Source organism: Mesoplodon densirostris, chromosome 12, assembly GCF_025265405.1.
Source record: "Mesoplodon densirostris isolate mMesDen1 chromosome 12, mMesDen1 primary haplotype, whole genome shotgun sequence".
In the NCBI taxonomy this organism is placed as follows: Eukaryota; Metazoa; Chordata; class Mammalia; order Artiodactyla; family Ziphiidae; genus Mesoplodon; species Mesoplodon densirostris.
In genome coordinates this window covers 15,545,203-15,566,377 of record NC_082672.1, presented here as the reverse complement: position 1 = coordinate 15,566,377, position 21,175 = coordinate 15,545,203, and the positions used below count along the sequence as shown (strand labels likewise).

Sequence of the window (21,175 nt, the reverse complement as noted above, 5' to 3'; positions counted from 1 at the left end):
AGCTGGAGGCTCCACTTCAGTCTCAGAGGCTACATGTGGTTTTTACCACCTGGCCTTCTTAGACCCTCTCATGGCATGGTAGTTTATCAAAAGCCAGCATGGGGGAAAGTTGAATCTGGTAAGACGGAAGGACCCCATCACTTTTGCCATGTTCTCCTGGTTAGAAGTAAGTCACAGGTCTCACCTGCACTCAAGGAGGGGGAGTTACTGGGAGTCACCCTAGTGTGTATAAACCGCAGTACGGTACAGCACATGGAAACAGAGACAATAGCAAGGAGTCTCCAGGATCATGGCAAAGGGAGATGCCACCATCAGCTGTTTAGTAGGCCTACAGGATGCAAGGCACCCGCAGGATGGCCGCAAGGATAACTAATCTCATGCGTGGGTATATGAAGGGATGACCAAGACGGTCAGAGTGCATTAGTGCACGAATGATAGGCCTATAGAAAGCTCAACTAATGAAGATACAAGACAGTTATTAACTCTAGGAGAAACAGGAGTTGTACAAGAATGAGAATGTAATCAATATGTATGATGGCCCTCCTGTGAATAATATTTACATTGTCCTAATAAATCCTGATCGTACCAAAAGTAATGATAGCTCTTTAATTGAGAGATGGAAAGTGGAGGTGGGGGAGCATGGGTGGTAGGATGTCAAAGAGCTGAATCCTCATCTTCTGTGTTAGGAAGCCAGTAGATAGCATCTGAAGTTGTAAATCAAGAAAGAGCAGTGATGATAGAAAGAGCTGAGAGGCCTTTCTCACCTTCTGGGATGGCCCACACTCTGTGGAGCGTGTTCCTCTCTAAGTAAATCCACTTCTTACCTATCACTTTGTCTCTCACTGAATTCTTTCTGCGATGAGACATGAAGAACCTGAGCTTCGTTAACTTCTGAAACCAGGTGAGGTCATGGGGGCCGAAGACTCCCAGTTCTGCGTCATAAGTAAAGGTTAGCCAGAAGCGCTCAACCACCAGATCAACTGGAACCTAAGGAAAGATGATGTTGACCTTCTCTGCTTCTTGTGATGTCAATCAAGTTTGGACTCAGTCGATGTCCCAAGCCCCTTCATGAAGATGCATGTACGCTTACCTTAAGACTTCCCGGTTTTGCTGTTGGGGAGACATTGCTTTGGGAAAGATCCCCGGTGTTCTCCTTACTTGCTGCAAGTAATAAATCCTTTCTTCTCCGCCCCCAAAAAGAAAGAGCTGAGAATTGATAGTGGTCGCCTCTGAGGAGTTGGAGTACAGCTGGGGTGGGCCAGCAGTGGACAGGGAGCTGTCATTTTTTATAGCAGATGCCGTGAGGGACAATGTGACCGTTTAAGCCACGTACATGATTTACTTTGATAAAAATTAGATTTACAAAGTAGAAACCCATCATGTTGCTCTTTTGATGTTTCTCCTTACTTTTAACACATGCTGTGTGTTTGTGAGAAACAGAAAGAGAGCGAGGTACATGATTTGTGGGTGATTTAAAGATACTTGGTCCACAGTTTTCTCTTTCTCCCACTGCATTAATCCAGAGGAAGCAGGTCTGGCAGCTGCAGCATCCCTGCCGTGTCGGGGAAGCCGGGTGAGGAGGGGGAAAACGCGGGAGGGACAGCGGGGTGCTCACCTCCCAGGCAGGATCTCTACCCGCCAAGTTCTTTAATTATCGTCTGCCCTTGGCAATGAGAGAAAGTGTTCTGTTTAGAGAAGCCTTTGCAAGTAGCCCAGTGAGGACTCTTTCCCTCCAAGAATTGGAGACAGGTAAAGTGGGGAAAACATGTTCTGTGGATATTCATGGAAGTAGGTAGAGGGAAGGAAATACCCACATAAGTACGACGTGTTCATTTGCTAGGCCTGCCATAGTAATGTACCGTGGGCTGCAGTGCTCAAACAGCAGGTTTATTTTCTCAAAGTTCTGGAGACCAGAAGACCAAGACCAAGGTGTCAGCAGGGTTGGTTTCTCCTGAGGCCTTTCTTCTGTGCCCGTGCATCTCTGGGCTGTTGCTCTTAGAGGGACACCAGCCCTACTGGACAAAGTTCCCACCCTTATGACCTCATGTTGGAGGCTGGGGCTTGAACATATAGATTTGGTGGCGGGGGGGGGGGACACAGTTCAGTCCATAACATACTGTAAATCACTTATAGACCCAGTCTGAGGTCCTGAGCATTCAGCTGGGATCTGGTCTGAACCACCTAAAGGAAAAAAAAAAAAGAGAGAGAGAGAGATGGCAGAACAATTTGTGACCGCCTGGAGGGGTGGAATAGGGAGGGTGGGAGGGAGGGAGATGCAAGAGGGAAGGGATATGGGAACAGATGTATATGTATGACTGATTCACTTTATTATAAAGCAGAAACTAATTAAATAAATAAATAAATAATAAAAATATAAAATGGTTATATTAGGTGGCAGGGTGGTCATGAATTCTTTCCTGATTCAGTTTCCTGGTCAAGCCTTGGCCAGCCAAGTGTCCGGTTAGTAAATATGAGATGAGATAACTCCTCCCCTCCCCCTTCTCCCAGGCTCCCCCAGACCACTCCTTTGCCTCTGTCCCAAGAGAGCCATAAAGGGGACATTAAAATAATGAATACAATTACCCTCTGTCTTGTTCTGTTTTCCTGCTGCAGCAGCTTATCTCTGGGGAGGGGCTTAGCCGGGGTTGGAAGAGGGGCGGGGGGGGGGGGAAGAAAAGGGAAATGCTGAATTACATGGGCAGCTGTGTCTTCCATAACAAGCTCCGTGAAGACAAGGACCAGCTCAGCTAAGTAAAGGCAGTTTTCGTGACACCCCCCCCCACCCCGCCCTCCTCCTTCTCTTCCTTTCCCCTTCATCTTCTCTCTTCTTCCAGGAGTTACAGAATAATGACTTAATTGCTAATAGGACCTTGCGATAAAACGCACGCCTGGAACATCACAGTCCATTTTCAGAAGATGAGCTTCTCAGAAACCAGAATTTGATTGCTTAATATTGAGTTTCCAAACAATGAAACGTTATAAAATCGGTTTGTTTGTTTTGCCAAAGCTGGCGGGGTTCTCCTGGCATGTCACCTGTCCATCGAAAGGCTGGAGAGGAAACACTGCAAAAGTTCAAGCAGAGAGAAGCAGTATGTAAAGAACTGAATTTGTGCTTCTGCTGTTCACGGCATCTTCTTTGGCCTACACAGAAACAGTAATCCTCTCTTCCTAAAGACTGAACTCAGTTTAAATCATACTTGTTTTTAGCTCCTCATCACACTTCTGAAGGTTTCTCTCTTAATATAACATTTGTCATCAGTCAGAGGCCCCTGATTACTTGATACTTAGGTCTTGGTTATTGGGTGTAGCATCAGATTCGATTGTCATTAGTAGGAACAACAGAAAGGGGCTCTTTTAAATTGTTGATAGAGCAGGAAAAATTAGGGGGAAATCTCAAAACTAATGAACGCTTTTTTCTTATAAAAGAAACATACAGGGCTTCCCTGCTGGCGCAGTGGTTGGGAGTCTGCCTGCCGATGCAGGGGACGCGGGTTCGTGCCCCGGTCTGGGAGGATCCTGCATGCCGCGGAGCGGCTGGGCCCGTGAGCCATGGCCGCTGAGCCTGCGCGTCCGGAGCCTGTGCTCCGCAACGGGAGAGGCCACAACAGTGAGAGGCCCACGTACCGCCAAAAAAAAAAAAAAAAAAAAAAAAAGTAACATATAATTATTCACAGTTCAGATTTGTTTTCAAGCCTCCTTTTTCTGTTTCTGTCATAAATAACAGCACTGTACTTCATATAGACAATTATAGTTGTACCTTCTGTAATAAAATAACAATTGTATCCATTGTGTATTACACACTAAACTAGGGTCCTTTCTTACTTTATCCCATTTTAATTTTGAAATAGAGCCTATAACATAGATCTGTTTATATTCATAGTGTATTTCCAGGTAAAGAACCAGGACTCAGTGATGTAACTTACCCAGGTCCACAGGCAGTACAGGAACAGGGCCCTTCCTCTCACCCCTCAGAGCCACCTGGGTTACTGCTGCCCGTCAGACTTTGGTTACCTCTTCCAGCCTTTGTGCTCGACGTTCCCATTCCTAATTGGTCCAGGGAAAGTCACACAACTGTCTCGAGGCCACTTCCACACCTCTCAGTGGGGCTACGCAGACCTCTCTCACCTCACCTGTCTCACAGGGCTGTTGGCAGCCTCAGCTGTGGTCCTTATGGTGAATTGAGGAGAGATGGGGAAGAATCTCCACAGCTCCCCAATGGAAATGGAAGAGTGAGATGTGAACAGTGTAATACCTGTGTAGATATGACCTTTATCTATCATTTTGGCAATGGATAAGAACAAAGCATATGATGAATAAATAAGAACAAAGTAAGCGAGAGAGGAACCAATTGGTTGATAAACAGTAGCAATGTTTAACAGTCATAAGGTATTATGCAGTTTTGTTTTGTTTTTGCGGTACGCGGGCCTCTCACTGCTGTGGCCTCTCCCGTTGCGGAGCACAGGCTCCGGACGCGCAGGCTCAGCGACCATGGCTCACGGGCCCAGCCACTCCGCGGCATGTGGGATCCTCCTCCCGGACCGGGGCTCGAACCCGTGTCCCCTGCATCGGCAGGTGGACTCTCAACCACTGCGCCACCAGGGAAGTCCCATAAGGTATTATTTACTCACTGCTGATTACTGTGACTGAGATGTAATTTGGAAAGATACCACCCCGGGTGTAAGCTGTGTAACATTTTCTTGCATAAATATTAAAGTTTAAAAGGAATCAAGGCTAAAATTGTAAAGTAAATGAATTTGCTTTACAAATTCATGTAAATTTATTTACACAGATATTGTAGCTGAAATCTCAGTAGTTTGGTAGGACGCATAGTCCCATTGCAAAGGCAGCTCATAACATTTCTTTGTGCAGTTGAAGCACCCATGTTGCCACCGAGGAGCAGCGACACTAAATGCCATGATGTAAGGGAGGCCGTGGCAGTGGGGATGAGTGGTTAGAGCTAGGACTTTGGGGTCACACTGTCTGCTTTTGAATTCCAGCTCAACCAGCTGTTAGCCGTGTGATTTGTGTTATTATGCTCTTCCTCGTCTTATTTTCCTAATCTGCGAATTGGGGATAATGAAACTGTAATGACATGCACCTTGTGGAATTGTTGGAATTAAACGAGATACAGAGCGTGGAAAGCACTTGGCAGAGTTCCCAGAGGTTTAACCATTGGGCACCAAACTATTATTTTGAAAATTGGTAAATAAAAGAAAGGAATCAGGGGGAAAAAAATGAGTCACGGAAGAGGACATTCTTTCTCGCACTGGATATCACAGGGTGTGGCTATGATGTGGCCTGGAGCTGCCCACACAGAGCAGAAAGCCTGGGGATGAAGCCAACACCAAGAGGACAATAGGGAGAAACCCTGGGGCTGCATTATGCCACCTCTGGTCTTCCAGGCACGGAAACAGGAAGGACAGTGTCTTACTGAGCAAGCCAGCATGGGGCTTTCCTGGCAAGCATAGTTGAAAGCTGACTAAGGATACTGTCCTTAAAGTCAGAACAAAAAAAGAAAAATAAATTATTTGGTGGGAAAAAGATGCACTCAGATGCAGAGTGGTCTTTGAACTGAAAGCTCTTAGTCCGTTGTAATATCTGAGATGCATGAAAGGTGCTGAACTTCTTCGTTTCCTTTGTCAACATCCAGTAGGTCAGACGCCCTGCTCGCATTTATTTTTCTTTTCTTCTAAGAACTCTCCCTAATCTCTCATTTTCCAAAAGGCAGGGCGCACTGACTTTACAGTTGATCCTTGAAGAACAGGGGTTGGAACAGGGCGGGTCCACTTCTATACAGATTTTTTTCAATCTAAATATGACAATAGTATTTCAGTCTCAACAATCCACGGTCTGCACTGGTTGAATCTGTGGATAGGGAGGAAACTCGGCTACCAAGGGCCAACTATAAATTATCCTTGGATTTTCAACCCTGCTGGGTATCAGTGCCCCTAACCTCACGTGGTTCAAGGGTCAACTGTAGAATGTGTTGGCAACAACTCTTCCTGGGTCTCCCCATTCCAGCCGCATTCCTTTGTTTAGAAATTACCCCAGTTGCCTCTTGTAAGTTTTACTCTCCTTGAGAATCAGATTTCAGAATTGTACATGTGGAATTTTCCAGTTGCTGTTCGTAACTACATAAATACATGTTATATAGTCACATGGCTTATATAAGAATAGAAATTTTCTTGGGAGTTTGCACAAGACATTGTTTACAGGGGTCACCTCCAGGAAACAGTATTAGGAGAGCAAGACTTGGCTTTTTACTTCTATTATTTATTACTTCTCAGTTGAAAGTATTTTCTTTTTGAAAGTGTTTTTTGTTGAAAGTAAGTTTTTTCTAACTAATGGAAAAGTCCGTTTGGAACAGGCTTCTTACCACTAAGAGTTATAGTTTCCTTTACAAAAGAAGAGAGAAATAACTGTACTTGCTCAGTCTTTTATTCAACGCCATTGAAATAAATTGGGGTAGTCAGAGCTCTGTAATACTGGTCCAAAATGTGAGCACGATAGAGTCATCTTTATAATGATTGGACTTGACTTCCATCTTCGAAAGTCAGACGTTAAGAATTTATTGTGTTCATTCTTTTTATATGAAAAGCAACGAATGAAAAAGATTTTTTTTTTTAACTAAAAAGTAAAAAGTGACCCGACCCAAATGATCTACTTAATGGTTTGTCCCTCTGGAAGCAGGGACCAGGTCCTGGTCACCTTGGTATTCCCATAGTGAGTGCTCAGCCAAGGATTGTGGGTTGAATAAAGCCTCACTGTCCTTTCGCACAGGAACAGGCACTCGCTGGCCACCAGGAAAAATAACAGGCACTCTGATAGGACACGCCCCAAGTACCCAGAACATCCCTGGCAGTCACGGGCCGTGCAGGTGAATGTTACCTAACCCAGAAAGAAATCCCAGAGCCTCCATCACCACTAAGTCAAGCAAGTGGAATCCCAGTGGTCAGCACTGTTTTCATGATCATGATTTTTTTTTTTTTTTTTTTTTTTTTTTTTTTTTGCGGTACGCGGGCCTCTCACCGTTGTGGCCTCTCCCGTTGCGGAGCACAGGCTCCGGACGTGCAGGCTCAGCGGCCATGGCTCACGGGCCCAGCCGCTCCGCGGCATGTGGGATCTTCCCGGACCGGGGCACGAACCCGTGTCCCCCGCATCGGCAGGTGGACTCTCAACCACTGTGCCACCAGGGAAGCCCTATCATGATTTTTAATACCTCTCTTCTTTCCTTTCACTTGATGTTTATACTGGCCATTTTTCCACTTGAATCATCTTAGTTTAATTATCTAAATGACCATTAGATGTAAACAGTTCTGTCCCTCGTGTCCAAAGAAGAGGGAGAAGGGAAGAGACGAAAAACCCAGTCCTCGGGCCTCCCTGGTGGCGCAGTGGTTAAGAGTCCGCCTGCCGATGCAGGGGATACGGGTTCGTGCCCCGGTCTGGGAGGATCCCATATGCCGCGGAGCGGCTGGGCCCGTGAGCCATGGCCGCTGGGCATGCGCATCCGGAGCCTGTGCTCCGCAACGGGAGAGGCCACAACAGTGAGAGGCCCACATACCGAAAAAAAAAAAGAAAAAAGAAAAACCCAGTCCTCGAGAAGTTTTGTTTGTTTCCTAATTCTCTAATCATCCTCCATTTTACTCATCTGTTTAAAAAGATATTTATTGCGGGCCTAATATTGCCAGGCACTGTACTTATAATTCAGAAAATACTTTTGCTCAGTAGTTTAAATGTTTGAGTTATTATTTCATCAAAAAGAATCTTTTTATTTAAATTACATCATCGTGTAGTTAACCACTGTCGTCTCTTTGGTGGTTCTTTTTTTTTTTTTTTTTTTTTTTTTTGGCTGTGTTGGGTCTTAGTTGCGGCATGCAGGATCTTCGTTGAGGCATGCGGGATCTTTTGCTACGGTTCATGGGCTCTTCCTTGCAGCGCTCAGGCTTCTCTCTAGTTGTGGTGTGAGGGTTTTCTCTCTCTAGTTGCGGCACGCAGGCTCCAGGGCTCGTGGGCTCTGTAGTGTAGCACACGGGCGTAGTTGCCAAGCGGCATATGGGATCTTAGTTCCCTGACCAGGGATCGAACCCGCATCCCCTGCATTGGAAGGGGGATTCTTTACCACTGGACCACCAGGGAAGTCCCTTTTTGGTTGTTCTTAAATTTTTGGAACAAGATGATGGGTGTTCGGCCATATTGGTGGAGGAAAGAAATGTATAGAAGGGATTCCCTTTCAGATCATGAACTGAAGGAATAGTGAGTTCAAATGCTTATTTCTTTTCTGAATTACAACAAATCTGAATGATCTATCCAGTAGGAAAAAGCAGTAGATTTAAGGAGAAGTCAGAAAAGAAATTATTTCACAAACACAACAAAATTAACTACAATGATATTTTGGTTAAGTGGTAAATATGATACTATCACTTTATGAAACAGATTTTTAGGTAATTTTTCTACTCATTCTAAGAGTGTTTTACTCTTCTGAATGACAAGTTTTAGGTGTATGAATATTTTCTCTTTGCTGGTGTTAATGAATGTTTATAAAGGCTATTCCTATAACTCGTCGTTTCTCCAAAAGAAGCTTAACCCGAAATCAAAGATTTGGAAGATTCATTGTAGTTAAAATTAGGGGCCTGAAGGGCAAAAACCCATGCTTTTCAGCCTTTGTAAAAGAATCCCTTAATGCAGCACGACTAGTAAGTGCGATTCAGTGGCCCCTCATTATTTTAAGCAGGAGGCCTTCCTCAAGGGCACACAAATAAGTCAACATAGATCACCACTGACCCCAGGCGTGGGTCCAGAGGTCAACTCCCAAGGGCTGTCCGAATTCTTCTTTCCTGCAGTGCTCCGCTGACTCTTGTCTGGGGGCTCCAATCCTTTGGTAACAGAGTGTTTTTTATTGGGAGAGAATCTGATGCGAATGTGTAAGGTCTTGTTAACATAATTCCATACTGTCTGCTCAACAGGACTTTTATTTTAAACACAGATGGACTGGAGGTGGCTTTGTCTCCAGGGCTGGGAGTCCCCCAGCTCTGCACACTCCACATGCTTCCTGGTCTGTTCTTGCTCATCCCAAATAAGTAGGGATTCTTGATTTTTTTTTTTTTTTTTTTGCGGTACACAGGCCTCTCACTGCTGTGGCCTCTCCCGTTGCGGAGCACAGGCTCCGGACACGCAGGCTCAGTGGCCACGGCTCACGGGCCCAGCCGCTCAGCGGCATGTGGGATCTTCCCCGACCGGGGCACGAACCCGTGTCCCCTGCATCGGCAGGTGGAGTCCCAACCACTGCGCCACCAGGGAAGCCCAGATTCTTGATTCTTGAAAGTGACGATTGCATCTTTGGAAAGGAACATGGGAGTCTTCTGATTGATCTCATTTTTCTCCCATTTGACAGAAGTAAGTTGAAAATAGAGGAAAGACACTTCATACTTCCTGGCATTTACTATTTTGGCTACTTAGAAAAGCTCCTAGTTTTTGTGACACTATCAGAATGACCCAAAGATGCACGCGCTGAGTCACTGCAGCCAGTGGTTCAGCTCCAGGAAGCATGTGAATCACATTGCCTTTGTCGGTCTTGGTCTTGCACCAGCTAAAAGTGAATGGTGGAAAGCTTAATTTTCACGTCTGTTAAAAAAGCTTGTAAACAAGCAGGCAGTGCAACTGTGTTATCCACAATAGAAGCTTCCATTATAACTTTGCTCAGATGAACCCAAATGCACTGCCTTCGGGGTTCTTCCTGGGTTTTCTCACCTCATGTGGATTTAAATATGATCTGCCTCGTACTGAATTCTGCCCTGGAGTGAATAGTGTTGCAGCTTCAGAAGCAGCAGCAGTCAAGCCTGGGTAGCATCCTCACCCAGATACCTTCGACCTAGAGAGTTATTTTAAATTAGAGACGGAGCAGCTTCACTGTGGCTGAATGCGGTCACTCGTTTCTTAAACTATAAAACGCTGGTTCCTTTTTCCAAATCCATATCCCCACACAGATTATAAAGGCATCTTAAAATGCTCATGTCAGAATGCAGTGAGGCAGGAAAATTGTTGTAGAGTAACTGGTATGAGTTTGTAGCCCAGGAAACTGGGAAAAATATGAACAGTTCCCACCAGTGTCCTTTGTGTTTGATGTTTCAGTGCTAAAACATGAAGCGTGGGTTTCTTTCTGGGGTCTCCTAGGAGCAGCGACTGTAGTAACCAGAGAAAAATGTTACCCCCCTGCTAGGAACAGAAACCTCAGGAGGAGAAGTAGCCATCCACATACCTAGTTTTAAAGTACAGGAAATCCCCACCTACAAGCAGGTTGTGTGCCAGAAGTTTATTTGCAGTTCATTGCTCGAAACCCAGAGCACATTTTCCTGAAGACACGCTATCAGTGGTGCCTGTATTCCAGGCAGGCCTCAGAAGCCTTTTTAGCCCATAATATACTTACTAAAGGGCAATCCTGTGCAATTAGCAAGACAGGAGCTGGCCACCGTATATCCCAGTGTTTATGTGTCTGGCCGCGTGGACCTACCTCACTCACACTCTCATAGTCCAGGTGGTTATAAGGCCGCAGGTGCACAGGTTTCCTCCTCGACCTGGAGCTCGGGCCGGGAAGTAGCAGCACTTGGTCAGGGGTGAAAGGGCTTTCCTCTCCCCTTCCTCCTCAGCACGTCACCCCCTTCCCCAGGAGCTCCCTTTCCCAGGGCTCAAGGGAGTCGGGGGAGGCATCCTAGGCCATATTGACTAAGCCAGGGCCTCTCAGATGGAAACGTGCACACAGATCTCCTGGGGATGTGCTGAAATTGCAGCTTCTGATTCAGTGGGCTGCAGGTGGACCCTGAGATCTTGAATTTCCCACAACTCCTGGGTGATACCGATGCCCCTGGTCCACAGACCCCAGTCTGAGTAGCGAGAGTCTGTCAGCATCACAGGGGGGAAGAGTGGGCGTCAGAGAAATCCTGTCCCTACAAAAAAGGACCTTGAGAGTGAGAGACCGGAGATGTGTGACAGAGGCCTTATCTGGGTTCCTTTGGTGTTGAGAACTTCCAGCCTGGTGAGAAGAAGTGGGAATACTAAAATCGATAAGGAGCAGCTCATCCAAAATCCTCACACTCCGGGTCCTAGACCCGTGTTTAGTGTGTGAGCATCACCAGAGGAAACCGGCCAGCTTCCCCAGCTCCCCGGGGGTCTCTGGTGCAGGTGGACAAAGAGCGCTTTTTGCAAAACCGATCTAGACCCAGTGCAGCAAAGCAGTGAGAAGCACGGGCCTGGTTTTAATTCTGTCAACACCACTGACGAGCTGTGCATCCTTGAGCCGATGCCTTTGTGCCTAAATGTCCTCTGTCCTCATCCGTAAAGTGAGGCTAAGATTAGTGCCTACCTCTGAGGGTGACGGGGAACTCAAGTTATTATCTATGTAAACTCCTGCGTATAGAGTGCCCGAGTGGTGGTGGGAGCAGCAGTGGTGGGGGTGGTTTTATGCGTACCTTGAGATGACAGATGTGGAGTCCCATTTCCCATTTTGCTGTGTATTACCTGCGTGGCCTTGGGCAAATGCCTGAACACCTCTAAAGCTCCATTTCCTTCCTCGTAACATGGAAACGATACAAGTACCTGCTTCACTGACTTCGGGGGACGATGGAAAAAAAGCATTTGCACAGTGCCTAGCACATAGTAAGTTCTCAACAAACCACAGGTACTGCGAGTGACGTAGGCCAGCTATCTGGAGAACAGGAGTTTTCCAACTGTGCTCCAAGGGTTGAAGATTTTACCGAAATGTGTCTTGGGGGTTCTTCATTATTCATTCCTTCCACAGCCACTGTCCCCTTCAGCCAGAGGGGCTCATCTCTGTTGGGCTTCAGCATTAAGGTCTGACTTAGTAAAAAGAGTTTGAAAATCACTGTTTTGGAGCTATGGTAGGCTGTGGGACCAGGGAGGGATTTCATTTCCTTAAACAAAGATTGGAATAGCCGATGGGGAATTTTAAAAGATACATGGATATAGAACCCAACGTTCCATGAGGCTGAACTGAACTACATAGTTCATTTATGTCGTTGGAGGTACAGTGTCCGGAGTGCTCACCCTGCAGCACTGGCGAGTATATAACCTTCTGTTCCCTCCCCTAGATGAGCACCATGCCAGGGCTGCCGACTCGGCCCTGCTTCTGCGACATAGATCTTGATACGGACACGGAGCAAGTTAAAGGCTTGTTCTAAGTGGACACGATTTTCACCGGACTCAGTTCAGGTAGGCTATTGTGCTTTTTGCCTTTTCTTTCTTCTTTTTTTTTTCCCTAGTTCAAATCTCTTTTAGTTTTATTTTGTTTGCTTTTTCTGATATTTATTACAGAAATGGTCTGATAAGTAATTTCCTCACTTGGTTACTATGAATTCCTACCAGGTTACAGCCATGCTCTGGGTCACCCCTGGGTGTGGATATGCAGTGAGATGGTCAGGTCCTTGGTGTGCCTGGACCCGATTCCAGTGAAAGTCAGTCACACCGTCTCTGAATATAGATTTGTTTTAAGGCATCTCTTGCTATAACAAAGGAGCCTTGTAAATTCATTATTCTTTTTTTTTTTTTTTTTGCGGTACGCGGGCCTCTCACTGTTGTGGCCTCTCCCGTTGCGGAGCACGGGCTCCGGACGCACAGGCTCAGCAGCCATGGCTCACGGGCCCAGCCGCTCCACGGCATGTGGGATCTTCCTGGACCGGGGCACGAACCTGTGTCCCCTGCGTCGGCAGGCGGACTCTCAACCACTGCGCCACCAGGGAAGCCCAATTCATTCTTCTTTTTCAAGAATTAAAACTAATATCTGCTGTCATTAACTATACCAACTATACCTTCATCCCACGTATCTCTTGGTACAGAGTTAAAATCATGTGATAGAGGACTCCCAGTATGCTCGTTTCCTGGGGCTGCCGTAACAGTGTCACGACTGGGCAGCTTAAACAACAGACATTTGTTCTCCCACAGTTCTGGAGGCCAAAAGTCCAAAGTCAAGGTGTCCTCCGGGCTATGCACTCTCTGAGATTCTGGCAGAATCCCTCCTGGCCTCTTCCCAACTCCTGCTGGTGCCCATGGATCCTTGACATCCCTCTGTCTCCCTGTGTGTCTCTGTCTTCCTTAAAGAACACCAGTCGCGGGCCTCCCTGGTGGCGCAGTGGTTAAGAGTCCGCCTGCCGATGCAGGGGACACGGGTTCGTGCCCCGGTCTGGGAGGATCCCATATGCCGCGGAGCGGCTGGGCCCGTGAGCCATGGCCGCTGAGCCTGCGCGTCCGGAGCCTGTGCTCCGCAACGGGAGAGGCCACAACAGTGAGAGGCCCACATACCGCAAAAAGAAAAAAAAAAAAAAAAAAAAAAAGAACACCAGTCGCATTGAATTGCGGCCCACCTTATTGACCTCTTCTTAACTTGATTATATCTGCAAAGACCCTATTTCCAGTTAAGGTCACTCTCAGAGGTACTAGGGGTCAGGGCTTCAACATACCTTTTGGGGACACCATCTAACCCATAACACTACCGCACAACAGGGGGATTGGGCTCTCGTACCACTGGAAGGATTCATAGAGATGGGACAGATCGTCTAACTCCAGGGGTCCTGTGAGTCACAGGAAGCACAGGGCGGCAGGAATTAGAGCCCTTGATGATTCAGGGTCTGCGCAGTGTAAGAGGGTTGGGCTTGCCTTGGCGCTGGCTTAGGCGGCCCACAGCGGGGGGCCTTTGGTCTCATTCCTGTCTGTGCCTCGATCCTGCAGCCGCAGGCACACCTGCTGGCTTCTGTCCCCGCTTCCCATCACAAAGATAAAGGACCCCCCGCCCCCGCAATCCTCCTCCCTGGGAAACTCCCAATCAGAAGTCTCAGAGACTTGGAGCTGCTTTTCCCCATCCCATATATCAGACAAGTCCTCACCGTGTCCTCAAGACGCATTCCTTCCCCATAAACACCCTCATGCCTTCTTCCTGCTCCCTCCTGTCCCTGTTCCTTAGCCCAGCACCCGTCCCTCTTGCCCGTATATTCTGGGCCTTCCAGGTGAGCTTGCTCGACCTAAGGACCCTTCTGTCCAGTTGTCTCTGAGTTACGCCCTAAGCCAAGCACACAGGACTCTCACATTTGTTTGTTTGACTATCAGTAGTGAACATGGGGAGATTTGTTTTTTTGCAAGTCTTTGTTACTGAAACACGGAAGACTTAGGCTATGATGAGAAAGGTAAGAGACACATTCATGCAAGTTGTGGGATTGTTCGGTTTGGGTTGTGTGTGTGGTGTGTGCTGTTGTTCGTATGTGTTTTTTGCTGAGGAGTGGGAGCTGTATTTAGTTTTAACCACAATCACATTTCAAATCTTTTGTCATTTCTGAAAAAGAAAACTCCAGAAAATGAACTAACGGAGACTAATTTAACAGAGAAGCCCATAAACTTGAGCTTTGATAACGGAGTTCTTTTGGTCTTTTGATATGACGGTGCATGTGTATGTGTGTGTGAACGTCTTGGGTTTCCCATCCAGGCCTTGGGAAAATCACAGTATCATTCCTCTTAAACTTTGAGATGACCCCTGTCCAGACTGATTTCCCTTGTCATGTCAACCCATTATGCTACATTTCTGCCACTTGTCATTTTTCTCCAGAACAAGTGTGTGTAATTCTTTCATCTCTCTCAGATAGATGAGTATTTTTCCAGCCTTTTGGTCCATTTTTATTTGCTCTCCAAATAGGTCATATAAATGCATTTATGCCTTAATTATTGCATTTGGGGCTCAGGTAATGCCAGGTGGCGTGTCCTTAGCTTTACCGGTACCTACATCTAAATCCTTGTGTTCAAGTTCCCTGACAAGTATCCCTCTGGACTTTGTTCAAAGACTGAGCAGGGGGACTTCCCTGGCAGTCCAGTGGTTGAGATTGCACACTTCCACTGCAGGGGGCACAGGTCCGATCCCTGGTCGGGGCACTAAGGTCCCGCATGTTGCGGGGTGCAGCCAAAAAAAAAGAGAGAATTAAAAACAAAAACAAAGACAGAGCAGGGGTTGGGGGTCAAGACACTTGCCTTTGGGGATTCCCTCCAATGGGCCAGGCACTGTGCTAAGCACCTCTCGTGGGCAGTCACTGCACCCCTTGCAGGCAGGTGTTGTCCTGTCCCCTGTGGTCACAAGAGGGGGTAGCTGAGGGATGGCCCTGATCCACCAGATAGCAGAGGAATAATACTGCCTTTCCACTACTCAGCCCTGCCTCTCGTTCCATAGCTGTAGCAGGAAATGCTTTGCCATCCCCGGTCACATGTCATGCTGGCCTCAAATTTCAGAACTGCGGAAACTCTGGCCCAGAGACATCAACAACTTGCCTAAGTTGCGCAGCTGATAAGTACAAAAGCCAAGACTCAACCCAGATCTGCTTACTCTCGGTCTCACCCCATCCTTTCTGCCCCAAACCAAAAGATTTTCACGGGGTAAATGAACTTTGGCCCATTCTGGAAGATGATAACCAGCTCTTTGAACAGACCCATAATTTGGGGATAACCAGGTGATTTTTTTAATAACAAAAGATAATTGAGTATTAAAAGCTATGACTTTGTCAAAATTCTTTTCAGTCAGACTGTACTAGAGCTATATCTCTTACTTAAGTCTCTCACTGAATGTCATCTTCCCACTCAATTATCCAAGGTTCTTTCCTCTGTGTGAATTGCCAAACCTTGTTCTAGGCTTGGTAGGCAGCGTTTCAAAACCCATCACTGGACCCTGCTTGAATAATAGCAAACCATCCAGTGCTGTAAGAGGAAACCACTGTACAAAGCAAACACTCCCTCTCGGGTGTCCTTCAGAATAGTGATCCTGCAGACATTCTTCCTGCTTCCTGTCCCCTCTCGCATACGGCGGGCAGGGACCACTCGTACTCACAGTCACAGGTCTGTAGCTGTTAAAAATGCATAAAATACAAATGTTAAAGCTTGGATGATAGCTCGGACAGATTTGAGCATCAGGAGAGGAAATGTCCGGTGGGCTGCTTTGCTCACATCGTGGTCAGACTCCAGCTCTTTCTCTGGACTCAGCTGCAGGGCATCGCTCCCCTTACTCCTTGCAGAATGTGTTGCAGACGTGACGTGTCCCACATGGAAGAAGCCACTCGGTTGAGGACTGCTGTCTTTCCTTCCGCTTCCTCACCGTCCCTGCTTATCTCACCCTCTAGGAAACGGTGTGAGACAATATGAGCCGGAGATGCCAGGAATCCACCAGAATTTGAGCTCTTGCTTCTTTTTTTCCAAAGCTTCCCTGTCGTGCTTTCACTGTTGTTAGACTAAGGGCATGATTCATTCTTTTGGATGTTACCAAATAGAACTAATTAAAATGAGTTGTTTGTCCCAGTGAAACTGGTCCTGTGACATTACTGGTCAGTCTTTTGTTTGAAGATGATTGGATTTGGAGGTTTGATTCCCCCCCTCCCTTTGGGTTTGTCATTTTGAAGCTTTATCATATTTCTGGGCCTTGGCAGGATTCAAATGAACTCAAGAAAACCTGGCAGATTTCCTGAAGGATTCAGACACTCCCTTGCTTTGTTCTGATGTGCAAAGTTGTGGTTAGTACGGAATCAAATTGACTCTGGCCCTGCTATAATTGTTTTTCTTGAATTGCACACGCAAAAAGGAGTATAATACCAGCTCATTTCTTCCCTAAACTTTCTTTCGAGCCGAAATTTTCAGTGATATTTAATAATTATAAATTAATCTCCAGACGCTGCTTGTGGACAGAGCCTCTTATCCCCAGGTTGTAAACCACAGAGTTTCAGGGTTTCCTGGGGGAGCTCCAGGGCTCTCTGGTTTTAATTTTTGAAACTCTGTCTTTTCAAGAAGCAGCTCAGAAATTGTTCATCGCCGTTGTGCTTCAAGAAAAAGTCCTCAGTCCCTCACCCCAAGCTATCCTTGGGACAGAGGGAGCCCCCCTTTTCCCACCCCCAGGCAGGAGCCAAAACAGGCTGGAAGCCCAAGCTACTTAAATAAACGATTGTGATAATTAAATCTAAAATGGAATCTTTAACATCTCTAAAAGGTGGTGATAATTAAATCTCCCATATCTAACTAAAACGGAATGTTTTGAGGCTTAACGGTTGTGAAATTCTTAATTAATTCCCTTTTAAAAGAAACTTCCCAGGAGGCAGTGGATCTAATCATCTTATACTTTTTTTTTAAATAAAGCAAGAAAAATAATATTTCATCAAACTCTGGAAAAATATGATTTTTCTAATAACTCTAAATTTATACATGGTTAATATAATATATAAGAAATTATAGGTCAATGAGAAAAGCTTGGATGCGCTTTTGGAAAAGCTTGGAAAAGCTTGGAGAAAAGCTTCAGTTATGTCATTAGTTATAATCTACCAGTTGGTTTGAAAAAATTAGAACTTGTAAGGTAGGGTGAAAGTTTTAACCAAATGCTTTGAACTTGAAATTTTCTCCATTTTGCAAAAAACACTTTTTATCAGACATTCAAACGGGTTAATAAGCACCCAGTGACTATCAAGCAGTTTCACTAATAAGATAAATAAATAGACTTACTTCTCCTCAATTCAAAAGCAAATCTCAAAAAAAAAAATTCATGATATAAATGATTCTAAATTATTCACTTTTCAGGTTTTAAAAAAATTGTCAAAATATGTCGCCATCAACTTTACAAATACTACTGAGGTTGACTTCGTTTTTACTTTAAAGTCACTTTCAGGGGCTTCCCTGGTGGCACAGTGGTTAAGAATCCGCCTGCCAATGCAGGGGGCATGGGTTCGAGCCCTGGTCCGGGACGATCCCACATGCCACGGAGTAACGAACCCGCGAGCCACAACTACTGAAGCCGACACGCCTAGAGCCCATGCTCTGCCACAAGAGAAGCCACCGCAGTGAAAAGCCCATGCACTGCAATGAAGAGAGTAGCCCCTGCTCACCGCAACTAGAGAAAGCCCACGCGCAGCAATGAAGACCCAACGCAGCCTAAAATAAATAAATAAAATAAATAAATTTATAATAAACAATAAAGTCACTTTGGTAGCGTATTTAACTTTAACCTCTGTTATTCAACAGTGGGAACCAAAACAAGATGGTTGTCAGCAAAGGGAAGCCAAGACCCAAGTGTCATTACCAATAATTAACGTAAGGGTAAATACAATGAAATTGTCGTAGTTTAATAAATAGGAGAGAACTCCTCTTATGGGTGTGTGTGTGTGTGTGTGTGTGTTTTATCCCCATGGCTGCTGTAGCAAATCACTTGGTGGTTTAAAATACCAGAAATTGATTCTTTCACAGTTCTAGAGGCTAGAAGTCTGAAATCAGTATTAGCAGGCTGAAATCAAGGTGCCAACAGGCCACACTCCCTCCAGAAGCTCCAGGGGAGAATCCTTTCCTTGTCTTCTCCAGATTCTAGCTGCTGCCAGCAGCCCTTGACTTGTGGCCACGTCACTCCAGTCTCTGCCTCTGGTCATTCACGTTGCCTGGGCACTTTGTAATTTCTTATTATTCACATACCATGATTGGATGTCTTATATATTCTATCTTCCAAAAGATTTAACACTAAATCAAATTTTAAAAAAATTTTCCCCACTGAATAAACAATAAACAACTGATTCATTTGCACCTTCGCTATTGTGTTTCTGATTTTTTTTAAATTTATGTTCAGACTTTCTATACCTTTACCAACCCTTTGAATTTTCTGAAAATATGGAACCACAGACTCTAAGCCTCTTTAACTATAAAAACTGTTGATACCGAGGTCACGTGGTCAATCCACGGGTCTTCCACCGAGCCCACCCTCGTCTCTCCCGCCACCCACCTTCCCTCCCCAGTAGTCACTGTGCCTCGTACCTAGGGTCACCAGAGCCACCGACGGGAGGCTGGCACATCACTGAGAGGAGGGGCAGGGTCTGCACCAGGCAGACCTCCCTTCCTAACATCAAAAATATTTTCTTTTTGTTAACGTTTACGATGCTTGTGATGCTTCTGTTTTCTGTTTACTTCCCTGATTTGAACCAGACATCAGGGGAGTATTTGAAACTCCTAGTCCCCTGCCTTCATCACCGTCTTCTGTTCTGAAGGTAATAAAGCATCCCTTCTGGCTCCAGACCCTGCCCTCAGCCGTGGGAGGCTGGCTCACTGTATTCCAGCCGAGTTTGAACTCTTGGTCGAGTAGATAAATTCCTCCTTGTATAAATTCAGATCAAAGGCCAAGTGCTTGTATTTTACATTTCTCCCAATGAACACTTTTTTTTTTTTTTTTTGGTACTTAGATGTTTTGTTTGCTTTTTTTCTTTTTAAAATGTAGTTTGATCACTTCTTTTTCTAAAGAGATTGCAGAATTCACAGTGACAGAGAGTCTTAGTATCCTTTGCGGGAAAACAACAAAGCTTTAACAATAATAAGAAATTCCAGACTCGCTCACTTCCATTCTTGTCCTAAATGCATTTTACAGACCTTGCTCTCTGTGCCTGCTATAAAAGAGAAACTGAAATCCAAGGCAACAGGGTTGCTAATCTAAAATCCTGGATGTTCTCACTTGACAGGATCCTGGAAACTTGTAGCTTCCAAATTTAGAAGTCATGGAATTTTAGCCACGGTCCCCAAGCAAAATCTTTTAGGAAATTCAGAACTGCTGCCTGCCGTGTCCATGCTGGCTCGGTCCCGAGTGGTGCAGAATCGGATTCTCCACTGCTCATAAGTAAAAAGATTCCAAGCAATGATCCCAGCCTTGCCTTGTGAATAGAATCACTTGTCTGCTCTTATATTTTCTTGTGGTCTCCAACTTTAGAGCTATCATATATGAACAGTTTGACACCAGAGGAAAAAAGCTGTTCTTAAACCACCGAAATATTTTTTCCTGTTTTTCAGGCTCCACAAACACAAACTACTCCTTGCCTTTTTGCTGCAGTTGGAGAAGAAAGTGAATTTGAAATATGCTCTTACGCAATGCTGGGGAAATGGTGAAATAGGCCAAAGATTTATTCTCCGTTCAAGATGAATTCTGTTTGTAACAGAGTGTAGTGTTCAGGAAAAGGACCTCCACCAAGTCTGAAAGAAACTAATTTATTTTCTGTTTCTGCAGAGTTTACATTATTTCCCACTGCTTACACTTTCGAATGTTTATTTTATGGGGACTGGGGGATTAAAAGAGTGTGAACTAAAAGGTAACATTTTCCACGATGGAGTTTTCTATTTTGTCTTTGAACTGAAAATAAACATGTGTGTAGAAAACCAACCAGCAAGCTTTCAGTGCCAGATAAGACGCGCTGACTGCTCTCTAGAGGTAGCTTTTCATGGTGGGGTTGTTACCTGACACTGATTTCCTGGAAAATTGTGAATGCAACGAGAGCTTTATAAACATAACAAGGAAACAATAACAGAGAAATATCAGGTCAGTTGTGAAATCTTCTGACTGCTGGAAAGTGGTAATATCCTTTGGAACAAAATAGATTTTATATCCAGAACTACTTTTCAGCGCCAGGGAAGTTTACATCACTTACCTAGAAACTGATGGGTTTATGCTAGTTTCTTCCACCGATGAATGAATCTCAATGGCCATTAAGCTCTCGCAGGCCCATAGGGCAAGAGAAGTGACCCTTAAAGGTCGGGTGTTTGGCAAATGTTTTTTCATTTTTCCAGCCCTTAAATTGTTCCTGACCCTCTCTTGTTTCCATTTTTTCCCTACAATAATACAAAATTACATAAAAGTTAAGACAAAACCAAGGATTCAGGAACAAACAAGCAGTGATTGTCCTCTAAGCAGTATCAGTAAAGTAGTCACCATAAATATCTTAAATGTCCCCCAGGCACATCCTGCAAAAGTCCTCGTCATCATATCCTGCATGTTCTTGCACCGCACCCTCAGTGACCCTGCTTGTTAGCTGCTCTGCCCATAATGTATCTTTATGTGCAGTTTAATCTGTTCCCAAACACTGTTTAGTAAGTAAAAAGCCTCCCCACGCAGACTGTCTGTCCTGAGAATAATTTTGCTTCGCGTTTCTGAAGTGTTGCAGTCCCATTGTCATCCACCCCACCCCACCCCCGTCCCTGCCTTTTATTTGCAGGTACGCCTCTCCAAATACACAGTGAACTAGCATCTCCGATATATAGATCTATTTCAAGATGATGAGGGTTCACAATCAATTCATTCTCTACATAATGTGCCCGGTGAGCAGCCTTCCTCGCGAAATGATTTTTATTTAATTTTTTTTTG

At 45.3% G+C, this 21,175-nt stretch overlaps 1 protein-coding gene across 3 annotated transcripts in view; it reads left to right on the top strand.

Annotated features, from left to right (window-relative positions):
* Positions 1-20,840, top strand: part of MTHFD1L (methylenetetrahydrofolate dehydrogenase (NADP+ dependent) 1 like) — a 205,301-nt gene extending 184,461 nt beyond the window's left edge. Inside the window, exons 27-28 of one of the 3 annotated variants that reach the window (XM_060114711.1) lie at positions 12,102-12,222; positions 19,831-20,840. In XM_060114711.1, coding sequence (XP_059970694.1) covers positions 12,102-12,191 — 90 coding nt within the window. In that variant the 3' untranslated portion in view covers positions 12,192-12,222; positions 19,831-20,840. Of the gene's footprint in view, positions 1-12,101; positions 12,223-16,154; positions 16,330-17,670; positions 17,957-19,830 lie in introns of those variants that run through there. The other 2 variants (XM_060114713.1, XM_060114712.1) reach the window with 2 other exon arrangements.
* The last annotated feature ends 335 nt before the right edge of the window (positions 20,841-21,175 follow it).